General features: G+C 31.6%; 1 protein-coding gene across 1 annotated transcript in view; it reads right to left on the reverse strand.

Moving 5' to 3' along the window:
• The window catches only part of LOC131853952 (allatostatin-A), a 77793-nt gene that overhangs the window by 4957 nt on the left and 57609 nt on the right, over positions 1-15227 (reverse strand). Inside the window, exon 2 of the mRNA XM_059205041.1 lies at positions 1251-1490. Within this exon, the coding sequence (XP_059061024.1) occupies positions 1251-1489 (239 nt within the window). The 5' untranslated portion in view covers position 1490. The remainder of the gene's footprint in view (positions 1-1250; positions 1491-15227) is intronic.

A 15227-nucleotide genomic window follows, 5' to 3' on the forward strand; every position in this document is an offset into this window, starting at 1 on the left:
GACAGAATCTAAATTATAGCAACTAGTGTTTACCGCTCAATGCAATATTTGAAGTTTGCTAGTTATCGACACTGATGTGAAGGGGTCAACGTAAATTGGTAATGATCGACGTTTTCATACAATATTACTTTCGGTCCAGTACAAGATGAGATTTTTCGCCAGGGATCAATGTCAATTGGTGGCTATCGACGTTTTCATAGAATTTTAGTATTCGTCCAGTATAAGTTGAAATAGAATCAATTAAAGTGAAAAATTGTAGTAAAATGATAACAATTTACCAGTTTCAGATTTTTTCCTTTATATTCACCTAATTACCTATCTGCATACCAAATTTGAACTTCCTAGGTCATCTGGAAGTGGGTTATAATTTTGATCTATAGTTGATCAGTGATAAAAATGACGATTTTTGGACATTAATATCTAAATAACCGTTTGAGATATGTTTATGAAATTTGGAACACATATTTATCTCGCAAGTCTCAATATATGAACCAAATTTGACAGGTTTGTGTGAAAGAGTTTTTGAGTTATGAGGGGGTCAAAAGTGGCTCCAAATGGTTCGTGTAAATATACACACGGTGCTGCAAGCCAGTTTACTTGAAACTCGGCTTGACACGCTGCCGCGTGTCTAGATTTAGCACATTTTACTTTCGATGTCGCGGGTTCGGTTCCTCGCACGGTGAAAACATTTGTATTCAATAGTATGATCGTTTGTATTCTCGTGTATTTTTTATCACTGGCCCACCGCCTAGTTCAGTTAATTAATTCAGTTCTGGATATATGAAGAAACTCAACTAGTATATTTTTATTTATGTAAATTATATTATATTGTTAAATTATAGGATCGCAACTAGAAAAAAATAACTATTTATGAAGCTACGGAATTTTTGACTTTGCATAAAGTCGTCAACGTGGACCTCTACCTCACCTATGTAAGCAGCCATGCCAACTTAGTAAGATCTTTTGAGATGATATACATATTGACATATATCATCATCTGCTTTTTCCTTATCCCATTTATTTGCGGTCGGCGTAACATATTTTTCTCTTCCATTCATCGCTGTTCGCAGTCATCTCGTTATTAACTCCCTTTCTTACCGTCATCTTTCACTGTCCATCCATCTATTTTTCGGTCTTCGTCTGCCCTTATAACCATCCACATTTATATGTAACATCTTCCTTAAGATACTACCTTGAAATCATAATACCTTATCATTCATATACTTTCGACTAACTAATTAACGAATTACCTTTTGCCTAATCCAAAGTTGTAGACAGGGAGCCTTTTGTACTCCGAAACGTAGCTGTACGCTCTCTTGCCAAGTCCAAAATCATAATGCGGTGATCTCTTGCTCAATGTCGCAGTGTGCTCTTGCGTGTTGGGACTATCTTGTGGCGATAGAGTGTCGGGTTCATTCTGGACCTGTTCAGGCGCGCAGAACGCCGCCCCGATCACCAGTAAACAGACGGGGAGTGATGTAGACAGCATCCTGTAACAATATCATAGTATTTATATGGGAGAGTAGAGTAGAGCAGATTGGCGCAAACGCGTAATGGAGGGTCGAAAGGTTTGCGATGATGCCTAGCTTCAAAGGCTTGCTGACAAGGGACGGGAGCGCCACCTAGGCGACTCGATACAGACTACTGCCAATAATTTCCCTTGTCGAGCCTGTGGTAAGCCATGCCGTTCTCGTATCGGTTTATACAGCCACGAAAAGAGCTGTTCACGGACCATTATGCCACAACTCGTCTATAACAGATGCATAGGCCGTATATATATGTATATGGGAGAATAGATTAGAATAGGAAATTTATTCAATTCTCTCTAATATGGTAGAGTGCACTATTGGCTGGCTCATCCGTCATACGGACCAATATGAAGGATTTCCGTTCTGGTTACGGACACTAATTAGCCTTTTCTGGTATCTGATATTCTGGTAGTCACTCTATTCTCCTTAATTTGTTATTTACAAATAAATCTGTATGTTTATAAATACATACAAGCTCATTAAAAAAAATAGGAATGAGAGACTTGTCAGTGCTTCTTAGCTAGAAAGCATTGCGAACGGACGGTAGGGAAAAAATAAAATTATAATGTAAAAATTTGACGTTCATAAGCGGCTAAAATGTCCTACATGAATAAATGATTTTTGAATTTTTTGAATTTTGAACTGTCGGTAGTTTTGACATATCATAAGACTCTGTAATAGAACTACATGAATAAAGATATTTTTAATTTGAATTTGAATTAAACTTAAATTTAAGTACTTTTCAATAGTCATACTTGTTTCTTTTTATATACCGTTCATTCAGAAAGCTGTCCCATTCTCACAAGAGCAAGAAGCTTGTGTTTCTATTTCAAATAATTGTCGTAATTTTACATTTTTAATTTGAAATCTATGAATATAAACTAATTCATTTCATGTAGACAAAATATTGATGACGGCATTGTAAATAAAATATTTAATACTAGCTGTACTCGCGACTTCGTCCGCTTGGAATTTAACTTTGTTTTACTAAAATAAAAGTACCCTAAGTTACTCCATATTACATTAGCTACCAGCCAAAAAAAGTCCCGTCAAAATCGGTTCAGCCATTTCAGAGATTTCCGAACAAACAGACAGACAGACAAAAATTGTAAAAAATGTTATTTCTGTGTATGTACCGTATTTATATTCATATGTATTTAGTAAAAAAAGATTATTACAATATTACACACTCCAATTTTATTTATATGTATAGATCAGAAGTAATTTATGTTTATGTTTCTAATTAAATTAGTATTGTGATGTAATGTTGTTCATGTATATATACAACGGTTACCGTTTGCCAGTTTGCCATTTCAATTACGTAAATATCTAAAATACTAGCTGCGGCCGCGACTTCGTTTGCAAGGACGAATGAGGAATTTTCTCATATTGAATGTCATATTGATAGTCAAAAGCTTAAAAAATAAGTTTAAAGCTTTAAAAATGACGATAGTTCCATAGAAAGTTTCTTCTCCATTTTAAACCCTTACAACCCTTTCTTCGCATTATAAAGTAGCCTATGTCCTTTCTCAGGGTCTAGACTATCTGTATACTAAATTTTATTTCAATTGGTGCAGTAGTTTTGGCGTGAAAGCAAGACAGACAGACAGACAGTGCTACTTTCGCATTTTTTATATTAGTGAGTAAAGATAGATAGGTAGATTAACTATTTATTTACTATTTATACACAAATAGTATAATTAAGATACAGTAAAAATAAATATACAAATAAGAGACATGGTGACTTTATGTGCCGCAAAGCCAAAAAGCTTCGGATAACGTGCAGTGCTGATATCCTGTCGGCTTAATTTAAATTTCAAGTTCGTTTCTGAATGTGTTTGCGTTCTCATAAATATGTGACAATCGTGTATAGTAGATATATAACTAGACTGGCCATAAATACTGTTACGTTAAAACTATTGTTTTTTTTTTATTTTTTAATTATTTTGAATTTTGAACACGTATATTATTTTAAAAACAACTTTTGTCTTTTAGTAAAGGTACCTACCTTTTAGCTGTGCCCGCGACTTTGTCCGCATGGAATAGATGGCAAATGACAAATTTCCATACAAACTTTCATACTTTCTTTTATTAAGCATACACTTTTACAAACTTTGAATGTCATATTTATTTATAAATAAATTAATTTCAAGCTTTTGGCTTCAGAAATGCCGATACTTACATACAACCTTTCATCTGCCCTTTCAACCCTTTACCTGTGCACTAAATTTAATTTAAATTAGTTCAGTAGTTACGTTGTGAAAGCGCGACAGACAGACAGATAGTTACTTTCGCAATTATAATATTAGTAAGGATTGATAATAATTTTATTAGTCTTAATCAGTAAAAGAGTTACAAGTTAAGAAAGGTGTTATGAAAAAAAGATGGATGGACTGTGTGAAAGATGATATGGTAAGAAAGGAAGTAAATAACGCGATGACTGCGAACAGGGATGAATGGAAGCGAAAAACATATTACGCCGACCCCAAATAAATGGAATAACAAAGAAGCAGATGATGATGAATCAGTAAAAGAGTATAGTCGCATTTGAAGATTTTTAAATAAATTACATAGTATAAAATGAAGTCGCTGTCGCTGTCTGTCCGTCCCTATGTATGCTTAAATCTTTAAAACTACGCAACGGATTTTGAAGTGGTTTTTTAATATATAGAGTAATTCTAGAGGACGGTTTATATATATGTACACCCGAGGGAAGCCGGGGCGAGTAGCTAGTAAATAATAATAAGTTATTATTAGAATTGTTGATTTATTTATTTATTTATATAACTTTAATGCACAAAATACCAAGGTAAAAGTACATATGGCGGACTTAACGCCTTAAGGCATTTTCTACCAGGCAACCATAGGCTATGCAGAGAAAAACTGTAGGCGGTGCAAATATAATTAATAAAAACAATAGGTCAAAAAAAAAAATTATACATATACTAAAAGTAAATACATGTAAACACATGCACATACATACACAAATACATATATTTTATATCAATGGATTATTAAATTAATTTTAATCATTTAGTCAATATAATTGCTTCCAATATTATTTGGTATATTACAAACAGCTGAATTTTATGTTACAGCAGATGGAATTATTTGTGTTTCTGCCCATTAAATATGACTGGAGATTGAGGAGGTGATAGCGTGCCCAAACGATGTGGAGTATTGATAGTATTGATTGAGTATTGTTATTGTTTTAATGCTTTTTTTGTCAACCGACTTCGAAAGGAGACACCATCTTTTATTTACTTGCCTTGAATATCACCTATTGAAAGAAAGAAAAGAAAGAAAATTGTTTATTAGGTACACTGAAAATAATTTTTAAATTTTAATTTACATTTTTCGGTTTACATTAATTTTACAGTACCAAATAGGTCTCCGCTCAGCATATGTCGTGACGGGGTGCCATGACGATGGTTTTCTGCGGATACCTTCATATATAATAAATATAATAATAATAATACACATACATACATAGACCTAGGCGGCGTTCTTAGAAATAAATACACAGTTCCATTTTCAGCTACATTTTGAACATGCAAATTGAAATTGAAATAATAAATTTAACATTTATTCATAATTTAAGAGCTGAGGTCTCGTCAGTGGAGCTCCCGCCATCTTCCACGATCTTCTATCAATCTTTTTAGTTGTTGATACAAGACTCCAACTTTTTCCTTAACTGGCTTGATATAGCTGTCTTAGTCTTCCCCTTCCTCTCTTTCCATCTACTTTTGCTTCTATAATATTATTAATTAGTTTGTCGTGTCGTAACAAATGGCCCAACATTTGCCACCGCCTATTCTCAAAAATATTTATGATGCCTCTTTTCTAATTAATAATAAATACATTTTTTCATTTTTTTTCTTTATATGTAATAAACAAATATATCGCAACGAGGCTGAAATTCTCTGTTTATATGTTAAGGTTTCGTGTAAATATGGCATGACAATTTATGATAAAATTTTCAGATTATATTGTTAAGGAGAGTACCCTCAGATATGACTGCCTATTGATGACTATTGTCATGAATTCTTGAACATTATCACTGACTTACTATATGAAAGGAAAACAGGATACGGGAGAGTAACACGCTGTTCTATAAATTCATTTAATGAAGTTTATCTTAATCTTTATCTTTAATTTTTTTTTCTATTTGAGTATTTAATTGAATTAGTGCTAATTGGTGGTTTGTATTCACACACTTAAACTTAAAAATGTAAAGTAATAATAAAATTATTTAAATCAGCAACACGCAAGTTTCTTGCTCGTTCTTCTTGTGATGAGACAGCTTTCCGAATGAGCGGTAGATTAAAAAAATGTAATGACTATTCAAAAGTGCTTCAATGTAAGTTTATTTGAATAAATGATTTTCTATTTCTATTTCTGTAATTAACTTTTCTTTACATATAATAACTTCGTAAAATCATGACAAGTTGAAAACTGTCTATTTAACTGATTGTGCTGTATTGTTTCACATAAAGGCTAACAGGTATTATTATTCATTCAACTGCAGGGAATGACATGTAATTATAAAACTAATATACCATTGCAAAGCTATTGTCTTCGAATTCTATACACGACTGATTAATCACATACAATTTATTACCACCGTATGTGGTAGCTCTGTTAATGGTTGACTCGGCTAAAGCTATTTAATTTCATTATTAAATTCTTACATATTCATATATATCATTACATAGTATAAAATAAAGTCGATGTAGCTGTCTGTCCGTCCCTATATATGCTTAAATCATTAAATCTACGCAACGGATTTTGAAGCGGTTTTTTTTAAATAGATAGAGTGATTCTAGAGGAAGGTTTATATATAATACATGTACACCTAGGCGAAGCCGGGGCGAATAGTGAGTAGTTAAATTATATATATTAGTGCTATTGTGTTTACGCTGATTTTCACCATTTTTACTACTATGGTGGCTAACAAGCCTACAGCCAATCTGATGGTAAACAGTTACCGTATCCTATAGACGCCTGAGACACCAGAGGTGTCATGTGCGCGTTGCCCATAAGAAACCTTAATATACACTACATGACATACCCCTTGCTGTAGTCTCGCGAGAAAAACTTATTTAATAATAGAAATAATGTTTATCAAATGAAACTTAATTGAGCATTTTGAAGTGGTTTTTTCTCTATTGTTATATTTAGTATATTATACGTTGAACCAAGAAAAATTGATTCGACTGCTTGGTAGGTGAAATAGGTATGACGACTTTTTACAAAGAATACATTAGTGTCTCACAACGACCCAATCGCTTAGTATTATTATAAACGAGTAAGTTTGTTAGTATAGATGGATAGATGATGAATGGATGTTTGTTACATGTTCACGCAAAAACGATTGAATGGATTTTAATTAAATTTAACAATAGTGTAGCTTATACGTCAGAATAAATATTTAATAATTGTATGTGTCAGAATAAAGAGAAAAACAAATAAATAAGACATCTTACTAATATTAGAAACACGAAAAATTGTGAGTATGTGTATAGATGTTTGTTACATTTTCACGCAAAAACTACTGAACGGAATTTGAGGAAACTTTACAGTAATATAGCTTATACATCAGAATAACACATAGGCTTTAAAATTCACGAACGTGAAACTGCAAAACTAGTTACTATTATATAAATTCAATAATGTAAAAACAATAAATAATTGTCTATATTTATTTACACGAAATCATTTCTTTACTCTATTATGGCATAAAATAATTCCATATTTGTTAACAAAGGTATTTTTATTAAGTATTCATTACAAAATAACATTAATTGTACAAATAAAAAGTAAATACGACGGGGATTAAATTTTCGCCGTGAAAAAACAATTGGAGAGAATATATCGAACAAAGCGTTGGGTTCCAGGGATTTGGCCAGATTTATTTTTGTTTAATATGTATCTGGATTTACTCGTATCTGTGAGGAAGTTGATTTAATAAAAACATATTATTAGGATCCCGCATTGATTTCTCCATTACATTTTATAGCAATATTGGCTACATTACATAACATCAATAATACAATATTTATTCTTATATATAAAAATGAAATGACGTTTGTTAGTTGTTGTTGTTTTAAAATTCGTCCAATTTGGACAGGCGAAGAGTATTGCTCATACTGCCTAGTCAGCAGTTACTAATCTTGGTAAAATTCTAGATGAGTTGAACTTAGACATAATATAATCTGTAATATTTGTTTATAAACAATCTAGTTGATTGTTCTAAACTATAACGGCAAATAGATGTTGTATTGGAAAAGTTATGATAATGTAATACACATTAAGAAAATAAATTTAAATATTCAATTCTGAGACGGAATTGAGTTCGCTGGATAAACAAGTTACATTATATTTTTTTAAATTAAAAGATGAAAGGAATTATAAAAAAATATAGAAACAATTAAATTATAGATCTCTAAAAAATGTTATTATATTATTTCAGAATATAAAAATGACATACTCAATTAAATATTCAACAATTTTATTAATTAAATATATATAAATAACCTAAAAATATTATGTACCCGGGAGAAAGGAGAGTGAACCAATATTATTATACATTTCGACATGTAATCATTAAACCAAATTAATTTTTATAATTAAAATACACGAAAATTATAATCAAGGTAATAATTTAATTAAGTCAAAACAATCTTGTTTTAAAACGAAACTAACTTGAAATAACTAATTACTTACATAATGTCACAAATTGGAATTTGGTTTGATAGTCATGTAACTTTAGAAACAACTAAACATGTGAAATGTCTCAAATGTAATTACATATTATTATTATATAGTTAACATACATATAAAATAAATTATAAATATATATAGAGATATAGTCTTTTTAAAATTCATTCAATTCGGATAGGCGCAGAACATGCCCATTATACTGCCTACAATAAATAAGTATAGAATACGACATATCGAAATGTTCTTTATTAAATAAATTTATATAAACTTACTTCTGGTATTATTCCTATTACTACGTAATTCTTATTTGTACTATTATTACTAACAATCTCCATTCTTGGTTACAAGTTTCTATTAGTTGGGCTAATAAGCGTGTTTATTATTTGCAGTGGACATTATAAAAATGATAGCGTAAGCGCTACTTGCAATGGATATGATAGAATAATTTATATAATTATCACTAAGCGTACTTGGTGATACATATAACCCTGGACAATTCACACAGCGCCATCTAGTCCCATGGTAAGCAGAGCTTGTGTTATGGGTACTAGACAACTGATATAATTACTTAGATATTTTTTTTTTATAAATACATACATGATATACATGGAACCCAGATCGATACAAACAATCATACCCATGAATACAAATGTTTGGACTGTGCGAGGAATCGAACCCGCAATCATCGGCAGTATCTTTACTGCCGCCTCCGAATATTCAGACACATTTGTATCTCTTTATTCTGTGACATTTTGTTGCGTTGGTTGGTTGTATATATTGTGGATACGTCGTAATTTATGTGTACAAAGCTTTGTTTAACGTAATAATGTGTTATAATTTATGAAATTCATTAATACTGGGTATTGAATGAGTAATTTATATAATTAGGGGTGTTTAGATAGTTACACCTGTGCAAGAACGATTAAGTAAAAGGTTATTTTTAAATTAAATATCTTTATTCATGTAGGTCTATTACAGACTCTTACGATATGTCAAATCTATCGACAATTTAAAAAAAATGAATAAATAAAACATCTTTATTCGTGTAGGTCTATTACAGACTCTTACGATATGTCAAATTTATCGACTTTATATCGTTAATTCGTAGTGCTTTCGAGCTGAGAAGACTTTTCATATGAGCTCGTACATGTTTACAAAAAGCATTAGCTTGTTTATCATTCCCATAAAAACTGTGATAATAGAATCATGATAATCATCACTTCAGTTAGTTATGATGACAGATCGAAATATTGCTGCGTTAACTTCACAAACTCGCATTGGTTCCGAAGTTCTAACTAAGTCACAACACGAATAGCATGGCGAGAATTGAATATCAAACTTTATGCTAATAAATTTAGCAAATCAAGATGCGGTCTATGGTATCAATTATATCTGTGGAATATACCATAAGTAATGGTTATCTCTGGCTTTTTTTTTAATAATGTCAAATGGTAATGCGTGTGTGTGAGTGTAGATGGATGTTTGTTACTCTTTCACGCAAAAACTACTGAACAGATTGTATTGTCTTTTCTGCATATGAATGATGCACACACGCTACGTTATTTCAGCCTGGTAGTTAAATAAAATAAGCAATTGTTGGCTTCGCTTGTCTAGCGGTTTAGCACGCCGCTTTACTTCCGATGGTCGACGGGTTCAATTTCTCGCACGGCGCAAATTGTATTGTATTAGATTTGTATTCATGAGGTTGTTGATTGTATAGGTTTATTTATTTAATCAGAGACATATAAAAATAATATGTATCGAGACTTCCGTAATGAACGTACTTATATCTTGTTTCTTTATTTCAAGAAGGTAAACTGAGGACGAGTTTGAAAAATAAACAGCGTATAAAACACTCAAACAAAGTGATCATAGACAATTGTATTGATAAAGACTCAACGGTTTGTCTCTGCTTTTTGTTTGTATTGGATACACGTTCTTTGTTGATATTATTGTAGCGCAAACTTTAGTCATATTTGTCATACTTTAGTAGTTATATTAAAGTAATAATTATATACGATCACGACTATATTCTCAGTGGGGTAGACAAAGACATTGTAATATAGGTGACCACATTTCGCTGGATAACAATTTGATTAGCTAACGATTGTACAATTCCACATAAAAACGAATTTGTAACTGACAGTCTATAAAAATGTGACAGCAAATAATTTTTTTTATTTTTATTTTTGTACACAAAATGTGACGTTTGTGTGCGTTGCCAAAACATAATAAAAAAAAAGGTTGAAAAAAGAACAAATTAAAATTAACAGAATCTCTGTTAATTTTATCGAAACATTGCATTTTTATTTAATAAAAATCAATTTAAATCTATCAACTATCCCTCAAGTTCTTACAACTTTTTCTGACCTTTTTTTTGCCTCGCACACTCATACTGTGGAATCACCTTCCAGCAATGGTATTTCCGAATCGATACGATATTGAAACCTTCAAGAAAAGAACATAGTGTTTCGGGTGCTCATAAGTGGCGGTAATCACTTACCATCAGGTGAGCCGCAAGCTCGTTTATCCCCTATGTTATAAAAAAATGCAAATTTGTGTCTGTGTATCTGTTTGTTATATTTTCACATGTAAATAATTGAACGGGTCATATGAAAGATGTGAAGATATATTGTATCTACGAACTTAAACCAGTAGGCCATAAAATTGTCTGCACACCGCTTTACTTCCGATGGTCGCGGGTTCGATTTTTCGCACAGTACAAACATTCATGAGTATGATTGTTTGTATCAGTTTGGGTGTTTTATATGTACATTATACATGTATGTACAAAAAACACAAGCTCTGCTTAGCTTGGAACCCACTAAGCAGAGCTTGTGTTGTGTAATTATCAAAGGATATTATTATTTTACTCAAAAAAGCAGACGAGGTAGCGTGTTATAACTAGTGTTATATATATTGGTAGAATAGATCTGAAAAGTTATATTATAAGAGCAAGAGATAACTGTAGCATATTACACATGATTTGTAATTTATTATTATATGTTAAATTGAAAATGTCCCTTATAAGTAGGGAGTGGGTAGTGGGCCCCATAAAATCATTTTTGAGGTTCCAACCGCCCAATATTCAACCTCAGAATGGGTCCGGAATTCAATTACTTATTTTATTTTATGGATTACAAATCTTCCGGTAAAATCGTTGCATGTAGCTCTGTTGAATAAGTTGTACAGCATTACATATTGACCGTCTAGCGGTTTAGTACACCGTTTTACTTCCGATGGACGCGGGTTCGATTCCTCACACGGTGCAAACATTTGTACTCACGAGTATAATTGTTTGTAGTCTAGTTGTTTCTATGTATAATTGTTTAAGAGCTCGAAGTGTAATACATAAACATTCACGTATATATGTATGTAAGCATGTATTTAATTACAGGTGCCAACAGAATATCAGCGTTGCAGATTTATCTGCAGCATTATGCTGAGTGATGCCTCTTCATCATTGCGACACATAAAGCTAACTCAATTTTTTAATTTGTAATCTATATTTCTATTTATAAAATGTATCTCATGTATGCTATGTGTTTTTAATTTTTGAATAAAGCATTTATCTATTTATCTATATTACGTATCTATTACGAAAAAAAATCTAAGTATTTTTAATTCCTTTTATTTATTTTTAATTTTTGTACACAAATGTGACGCTGATAGTCCCGTCTTACCTATACTAAAATCTTAGTATTTATATCAGTTGTCTAGTACCCATAACACAAACTCTGCTTACTGTGTGACTAGATGGCGCTGTGTTAATTGTCCAGGGATATTTATTTATTATTATATTTATATATACGTATTGGTAACTTTGCATTGCGACATGGGTTTTATTTTGTTCCACTATCCAGCTTTTCAATAGATTTAATACAAACTACACTTAAATTCGTTGAGTTCTTATTGCTATAAATTTAAGAGTGATTTCACTTGAGCTAGCGCGAAATTAAATTGGTATTACTCAATGGAATGCAACTGGTCGTTTAAAATTCAATAACATGGCTTTAGAAGCGTGAAGTATTAAAAGAACTTGTACTAAATCTTTGTACTTGGATATAATTATATAAAATATGTTGACTGACAACAGATTGACTGTAATAGAAATAATCTTTATTCAAATAAACTTAATGCAAACATTTTGAATAGTCACATTGTTTGGATTCTACCGCTCATTCGGAATGCAGATTAACACAAGAAGAATGAGCAAGAAACTTGCTCATTGCTTGAGCACAAGTGTGTGGCTCTTTTAAATAAATGTTGTTTTAATTAGATTTACATTAACAAGGATTAGGAATGCGATAATCTACATAGAAATTGCTACGCACTTAATCTCTGTTCAATCAGATAACATTGTCAGCGCTATGGTCAGATATTTTCTACAAAAACATTATTATCATTTTTAAATTTTTTAATTTCATGTTAAGCTTTTTTAAATAGAAAATATTGTACAAGACATTTGAATCTTTTTTTCTGGCAAATTGAGTACAGACTCTGGCAGTTTGTTGTAAAACCTTTCGCAATTTCCATAAAACGAATTACTAACTTTCGTTAAACGGCACTTAGGTAAAACTAGGTTGTAATCTTAGATGAGTAGTTATAGTCACCATACTGCGTTGGTATCATATATTCTTATTCTACCATTCATTCGCAACGACTCATAGCAAGAAGAACGAATAAGAAACTTGCGTATTGCTTTTTTAAATAATCGTTGTAAGTTTACATTTTTCAAGTCGAAACGTGAACATACGAACGTACGAAACGTGTGAATACAAACTACCAACTAGCACTATTTTTAGATCAAATATAAATATACAATACGATTAAATCAGTCGTAGTGATTAGAGCAGGCCAGTACCTACAAGCAGCACTCGTTCACAAGTATGACGGATGAGCCAGCCATCACTGGTTTTGTTATAGGCTTTATTTAGCAACATTTATTTTAACTGGATAATATATTCATTATATTTATTTTCATGTTTTTTTATATAAGGTAATTTATTTAGTATACATATATTTTTAATATATGTATACTAGCTGTGCCCATGGTTTCACGCGTTAAATTTCAATAAAAAATATAGCTATGCCATTCTGATGTATAAGCTATATTACTGTAAAGTTACATCAAAATCCGTTTAGTAGTTTTTCCGTGAAAGAGTAACAAACATCCATAATCACAAATTTTCGCGTTTATAAATAAAATTATGATTATTATTTTGTATGTGACTGTACTGGTGTACGTAACAAAACTGTTTTCACCCACATCCGTATCTAGCAGTAGTCGTTTTTTTATTCGATATCAGTTTCCACTGTGTTTTCTAATACTTTTTATACAAAACAAATTGTAGTCGACCAGTTTTAAAAACACAATGGACGTTTGAATATATTAATTTTACAATATAATGGTATACTCTATCAATTTCCGAAGCTCTGTCTGCGTTGAATATTAAAAATAATATCCTAAGTATTTATCTGGGACATAATTACAACAAGGAGGACAGATTCTGGCAGTTGCCAGAGTCTGTCCTCAAATTGCCAGAAAAAAAAATCAAATGTATTTAAAAAATATTTTCTTTAAAAAAGCTTATTATAAAATTGAAGAATTTACAAATGATAATAATGTTTTGTAGATAATATCTAACTTAAAATTAATTGCGCTGACAATGTTATCTGATTGAACAGAAATTAAGTGCGTAGCGGTTTCTATGTTGATTGTCGCATGCCTAATCCTTGTTGTTAATTAAATATAATTAAATCAATACACAAGTTTCTTGCCTATTTTTCTTGTGATGAATCTGCATTGTCAATAAGCGGTAGAATAAAAAAACTTGACTATTCAAAAGTTAATACTTCACGCTTCTAAAGCCATATTATGGAAGACTCGAACATGCCATCATTGAAATTAAAGCGAAGCGGGTTAGCACCGCTAGACCACCGAAGCCGCCACATATATATATGTACTAGTTGTACCCGCGACTTCGTCCGCGTGGAATTTAACTTTATTTTTCTAAAATAAAAGTAGCCTAAGTTACTCCTTATTATATCTACTTCCTGCCAAAAAAAGTTTCGTCAAAATCGGTCCAGCCGTTTCAGAGATTAACCGGAACAAACAGACAGACAGACGGACAGACAAATATTGTTACTTTTGTGCATGTACCGTACTTATATTCATATGCATGTAGTAAAAAATGATTATTATTATAAACAGATACTCCAATTTTATTTATATGTATAGATATATAGATATAATTATATGTATGTGGCGTAACTATATATGTATATAGTTATACATGACATTATAATAATGCCTACATACCGTGTCATTTCTACTAATCTTAATTACACTATTTAATATTCATAATTCAATTACATAGTATCTACATATAGAATTAATTTGACATCTAGTTAATACCCCGGGATCAACATAATTACGATATAATGTTGGTATGAGCAGTTTGACAAACGTCACTCAAAATTGCGTATATCGAAATACATATTTTATTACTCCCAGTTTAAATATCTCCTTTGGAAACTTTACACTCTTTACCGAGGAGATAAAAACCATCGCTCCTAAGAATATCCTTCAATTCTTGTCCCTGACGGGTCTAGGTAGTGAACTCTAAAAAAGGGCGAGCACAATATATCTATGTAGGTCGCAGTGCTACAGGTGCTACAGGCCCCTGACAATAGCTCAAACAACCCAATAAAAAAAATACTGTCCAGTTCCGTTACTTTCGTTGGGAAGAACTAATAACGGAATTCAATTGGTAGATTTTTTTATATTTTTTAGCCGATTATGTATATATATATCAATTATTTATATATTTTGTATGAGCCGGGTATTACATTTGGCAAAACACCACTCCAAATCTAGCGCTGAAAAACTGCGCTGTAGCGTTAGCCGTGTACATGGCAATATATCATTCCAAATCTAGTTCCCCCTCCGATCAATCCCCCGTCCATTTCAAA

The sequence above is a fragment of the Achroia grisella genome, unplaced genomic scaffold, assembly GCF_030625045.1.
Source record: "Achroia grisella isolate CSIRO2021 unplaced genomic scaffold, CSIRO_AGI_Agris_v1 utg918, whole genome shotgun sequence".
NCBI lineage: Eukaryota > Metazoa > Arthropoda > Insecta > Lepidoptera > Pyralidae > Achroia > Achroia grisella.